The sequence below is a fragment of the Echinops telfairi genome, unplaced genomic scaffold, assembly GCF_000313985.2.
Source record: "Echinops telfairi isolate 266 unplaced genomic scaffold, ASM31398v2 ScPeMD7_3;HRSCAF=10, whole genome shotgun sequence".
NCBI classification, from domain to species: Eukaryota; Metazoa; Chordata; class Mammalia; order Afrosoricida; family Tenrecidae; genus Echinops; species Echinops telfairi.
Genome location: NW_022103899.1, coordinates 27821590 through 27827531, shown reverse-complemented (window position 1 = coordinate 27827531; position 5942 = coordinate 27821590). Strand labels below are relative to the sequence as shown.

The following is a 5942-nucleotide window of genomic DNA, read 5'->3' as shown; positions in this document are numbered from 1 at the left end:
GATATCTGCTACCTTCTGGAGGGGAAATCCTTCACTTCATAGGGGAAAAAAAGTGTCTTATTCTTCTAAGCAGTGGGCTTTGAATGGCCCAATGACACAGCTAAAGCTCTTCCTTAGAAAATCTATTTTGCTTGGAAAATGCTATATTATTGTATTGCCAATTGTAATGACAATGGTGTATTATCAAAGGTGAAGTTTTCTGTTCCCACTGAGCAGCTAGTTTCAAACTGCTGACTTTGTAGATCACAGCCTAACATGTAACCACTACACCACCAGGGCTCCTGGTGGGACTAGCTATAGTGTTTGTGATATGGCCAGGGAAAGCCAGGGAGAGCCTAGAGGCCTAGCCAGCTGGCTCAGCAGATGAACTCTGTGTAGATGAGTAACCCCTCTACCCAGCAGAGAAGACCCTGAATGGGAAAAAACTCTAGTAATAGCTCCAAAAATCAAACAAATTACCAGATAATTAACTCTGACACATAGAGACTTTTGAGAACAGTAGAACACTATAAATCTTAAATGGAGCAGAAAGCCTCGTCTTTCTCCCTCAGAGCGGATGGTGGGTTTGAACAGATGACGTTTCAGTTTGCAGCCCAATATGTAATCCATTATGTCACCAAGGATTTTTTTGGTAGAATATGAAGGTGTCCGTGTTGTGAAGATTCTTGGAGTTTTCCCAATTGGCTGCCTGTATCTACCAGAAGAACCCTTTGTAGAGAAGAGTAGCTTCCCGAAATCCTTCATAGCTCCCCTCCCTCCTGAGAATTACCTCGGAAGGCTAGGCTGCCCTAGGATGACTGAGGGCACTCCTAAGAGCAGGTGCATTTCAGATATCTGTGATGGCTCCTTCTGATCCCCAGCACTGACCTCAAATGAGAGGTGACCAACAGGGCAGGAGTTGTGGCCTGAAAAAAGCCTACAACAGAGACTGGGTTCTCCTGGTCCTTTAAAACCCCCTCTGGGGTGGGACCAAAGACCCTTTGAAGCAAGTCTGCTCTGGGACACTAAAGTGACCAATTATCTAATTTGCTCGAGACTGTCCTAGTTTTACCACTGAAAGTTTCATATCCCAAGAAATCCCTCAGCCTTGAGCAAACCAGGCTGCCGGTCCCTGTACTGATGTTTGTCATCTCTGCTGATCCAGAGAGCAACCTAGGTGAGAGATCCGAATGCCAATTTCAGTTCTTTATTGCACAGTGCCCTGGAATCTCTCTCTCAGAGCCTTTGCACTCCTCGGGGAGCAGCGGAAACAGGTGATGTGCAGGATGACCCTCCTTTCACAGTTCAAGAAACAGAAGCCTGAGGAGCGAGGCCACCTGCCCCTGGAGTTGGGGCTGAAGAGCCAGGCACGCAGCAGACGCACTCTGACTCTGGGACAATGTCCTCTCCACCTGGCCACTATCACTTTTCAGTTCCACCCACAAGGAGCCGCTCTGTTGGGCCACCACTTGCCTGGAAGGATCCTGGGGCTCGCCCTCCTTCTCTTCACCAGCATTTGCTCAACCGGGCTGGGTGGTGACCTTTCCGGTAGGAGGCCAAAAGGTCACACATTTCTGGCTTTAGTCTCACTCCTGAAACCGTAAACAAAGACTCCTCTGTAGGGAGGAGAAGAGGAAAACATCAATGCATTGCGTCCTGGGGGCTTCACAGTGGTTTGGGTCTGTTGCAATATGGGACCTTGGGAGAAGCATCCAAACAACAGCTAGACTTTCTTTACAAATAATTGACCCTGACGCATGGAGTGGACACCTGACTTCATTGAATCCCCTAATAATGGTCAAGTGCCTCCTGTTCAATTTCATTCAATACAGATTTACTGAACGAACGCTTGGCCAACACAGTGTGCTGGGTGTTGAAGATGGTAAACATGGGAATAGAATTGTGGGACACGCACACAAAGAATTATGACAATCCCTGTCCCATCCCCAAACCTAAGGAACACAAGGTGCCATTTGAGTGTTAGAGGATGACTGACTCCACTCACAATAGGTAGGGCTTCCAGGAAGGACAGTTGGGGCTGAGGGATGAGCACTGAGCAAAGCCATAGAGGAAGGGAAGTGTGTGAGCCGAGCACATGTAATCTCGCATGATCAGAGCAAGAGAGATGAGGCAATGTTGATCAAGACATTGGTCAAATAGGCTGGAACTAGATGGTGGAAGGAGCCAATATTATGCCAAGGAGTCTAGACTGTAGTCACCGCAGCATTAGGCAATCCTCATCATGCCGGGAAAAAATGTTTTGAAAGTTTCAAATCCTTTCAGCTCCATTAGGCAATCCATTTACACAGACTTGAAAGGGCAACTTCCAGAAATAATTTCAAAAAATTAAATATATCTGCCTTCTTGATCCTCAGTGTTTTAATTTAGTTTATTCAAATATTGTATGTTCCCATTTTTAATAAAAGCCCCTGTTAAGTCCCATGATTCCTGGGAACTTCCTACACCAGAACGATGGACCAGGTTCTCCCAGAACTAGCATCGTAAAGGACTTGTCTGGGGATTTGGGATCTTAGAACTTTCGGGCGATTGCTGCTAATTTAAAGACATAAAATATGTATCATTTCTGAGACACTGTGGGATACACACTGGACAGTTCACATCTGGCCGAGCGATGAGGCTGTGTGCGCCAGTAACTGTGTGTACAGCCTGGGCAGCCCTCTCCTTTGCTTTTGCTAAAAGTTAAGCTGTGGCAACACATTGCCCGAGTAAAAGATCAAGAGGCAGGAGCCCAAGTGTCACCCACGCACATGGACAACACCTTCCACTTGGGTGCTGCTTTTCTAAGATCTCAACCGGAACAAACCTGGGTTTGGCCCGCATGTTAAACATTGCGCAATGTCACAAAACGCTGCTGGCTTTGAAGCACCGTCTAAAATGTCTTCCTGCTCACAGTGAAAGAGAACAAATAAACCCGCCCTCACTCCACCTCGCCTCCTGCCTTCCGTGCTGTGGGCCACTCTGTCCTTCGGACTGCTTCCGTTTGAAATGACTTATTTGCTAGGCTGGAAAGGCTCCGGAGATGCATCAAGTTGCCTGGCTAAAATAAACAGGAAGTCCTCTTGGCTTGGAGAGAATGGTGGGTGGGAGAGAGAGAGAACAGGAGCAACACCACAGTGCTGGAAGAGCAACCAGTTAATCAAAAGGATTCCTATCCGGACCTGGACTGCCATGCTCTTCTCCCAACCCAGAGAAAGGAGGGGGGTGCGGGGAGACCAGCAGTGCAGCAATCGCACAAATGCAAACCCTCCTACTCTGGTGACTCCTCATTAGCTTAACGAATCTGACAGCATAATTATCGTGGCTGCTTCACGCTTAGAATAAATAAATATGAAAGTGGGTGTTTAATTTTTTTTTTAAAGGAAGGGAAATTCCTTCATCCAGACAGTCAGTAGGGCAAGTTTCTTAAAAAATTTTTGGTAGGCTTTGCAGGCATTTAGATACTTTCAGGAGGAGGTACTGAGACGGTTGTCTTTCCGTCTGATGGATTCCTAAGCTCCTGGCGGTTGGCCGTCACCGCTTTCAAACCTGGCTGCAACACTCGTTCCTTTCGAAACCGGGCCCTGGTGTCTCATTTACTCTTCCTGAGCTGATGACCCGGCGGACAAGGCTCGCCCGGCCACTGGAGTGCAGACTGACTTAATGGGATTGAGGAACTAAAGAAGCTTTCGCAGGAAACGAGATAATCAAATCTTAGCCTGGAAGGGCTAAGAAAAAGCACGAGTTCAAGAAGACTGTCTGGCAGTCCATCTCTCTGTCCCAAATGTCCGGGATCGCCTGGTCACCATCGATCCACCGGGCAGATCCGCTTCCTGCATCGAATTATTCAGAGTGCACACCGCCTCCTGATGTGTTCGTATGGAGACTTCCCGCTTCAAAGGCCCCGGAGCCGCTGCACTTCCAACTGAAGCCGTGGATGACCAAGGAGCGCCCTTACATCTCTGGGGGCACAGCACTTCGCACTGCCGATTAAAGTGGGCAATCTTTCCTTTTCAAATTAATTAGTGCCTATTTATCTTTTCCTCTCACTCCCAACCCTCGCTCTCCCAGGACTGCATTCCTGCGAACCCTTTCCTGTGAGCTAAGAGCTTTATAAAATAAACAGTCTGTCAATGGGGCAGGAATGGAAGCCAGTTGGTGTTAGCCCATTGTGCAGATGAAGAAACGGAGGCTCTCAAAAGCACACGAGGCATGTGAGGTTGGACACAGAAGAAAATTCATATTCCTTAGTTCCCGGCCCAGAGCTCTCAGCCTCTGTACCGTTTTTTTCTCTCTTTCGCTTAAAAAACAAACAAACTGTAAAGATATATTTAACACCAACGCTAGGTCCTGGTGGTCTAGTGGTTATGCCCTGGGCTGCTGACCACAAAGTCAGCAGTTTGAAACCACCAGCTGCTTTCAGGGAGAAAAATGAGGTTTTCGAGTTATAGTCTCAGAAACCCACAGAGGCATTCTGCCCTGCCCTATGGGGACGTATGAACTGGAATCCACTAACTGGCAGTGTGTTTTTTGTCAGGCAGCTTTAAAAGGAGGGAGGGATCACCCATAATCCCACTCTACTAGAAGAGCATTTTTAGTTTTGTAAACTACTTTTCCATTTTGTTCATATGCATACCAATACCACAGACACATGATTCAATACCATTTGGAAGTCCAGCGTATTTTAGTGCATCATAGCATGGGCATTTCCCTATTACCAGATAGCAGCTACTATAATTATTAGTCTTGGAAACCCACAGGGGCAGTTCCACCCTGTCCTACAGGGTTACTGTGAGTCAGAATTGACTCTGATGGCAGTGAGCATCATATCTATTTGTTACCTGGGAGTGAGGGGCTCACCCATATAATGAGATGATGGTCAAGCTCTCTCTGAGGTCCCTGTCCCCTGTTTGGGCCTCAGACTCATTCTTGAATGTTTGTTCTATGCTTGGAGATTCTTTTGGCCCATGAAGCTACTGCATTTAAACCAAGGTCAGGAACTGGCAGGGTTGAAGGACTTGCTTTACCCAGGCTTTTCCTCGCAACACAACGGTGCAACCCTGCTAACCAGCCCTGAACCCCTTCTAATGTTTGGGAATGAGCGGAAGTCGATGCTGAATTCAGGAGGAAGGGCAATGTATTTTGGAGGAGACGTCTAACTTGCTTCTCATTGACTAGTATTGGTTAATGGAGGACTTAAGAGGTAGAGTGTGTGGGCTGAGATGACAAACTCCTGGAATCAGCATAGGTGTAGGGGAAGTGAATTACTTAATGTGGCTTTTCTAGCCAAAGTCTCTAACTCCCAGCATGTGACCTTTTTCCCACGTGGGTCTGGTAAGAAGGGTGGGGAAGACATGGATAGGCTTCCTGTGTAAGTAAGTAATTGTGAACAGGATTCCCTGGAATGCCATCCAGCTATGCAAAAGCTAAGCTCTCTGTGCAGTGAATCTCCTGGATCCAGAAGACAGCTGTGACAGCAGAGGAGCAGCAGCAGAACCTGGAGGCACAGCATGAAGCAGAGTGGTGGGCTTTCCAACCCACAACCCACGGAACAAGGGTGGCTGAATGCTTTTGTGCAGGAGGCTGGCTGTTGGAGTGGAATGCCTCTGGGCACTTAATCGGGGAAGCTGGGCTTGCTGACTCATAGAGTGGAGCTGAGTGCCTTTGGACAGAGGCTTCCTGGAGTGGGGTGCTTAATAGAGGGAGCTGGGTTTGCTAACCCACAGAGTTTGGACTGCATGTTTTTGGGTTGAGGCTTCCAGCAGGGAGGGGAAGCGCTATTGGGCACTTATGAGAAGACATAGAAGAACTTTGTAATATCCTGATACACTACCTTGAGCATTTCTCACTGTCATGACAACCTTAATAGACCCTTCAATCATGGATTTTTGTCTGTGGGTTCTGGGTCCGTGGCAATATTCAACACTAGAAAGGTAAAATTTAAAAAACAAACCAAACTCAATCCA

The 5942-nt window shown here is 47.4% G+C and overlaps 1 protein-coding gene across 2 annotated transcripts in view; it reads right to left on the bottom strand.

The window, feature by feature from the left end:
* Positions 1–1468: 1468 nt before the first annotated feature.
* CDK15 (cyclin dependent kinase 15) overlaps positions 1469–5942 on the bottom strand; it is a 116257-nt gene continuing 111783 nt past the window's right edge. For both annotated transcript variants that reach the window (XM_004701534.3, XM_045296308.1), the window contains exon 13: positions 1469–1595. In XM_004701534.3, coding sequence (XP_004701591.1) covers positions 1486–1595 — 110 coding nt within the window. In that variant the 3' untranslated portion in view covers positions 1469–1485. The remainder of the gene's footprint in view (positions 1596–5942) is intronic.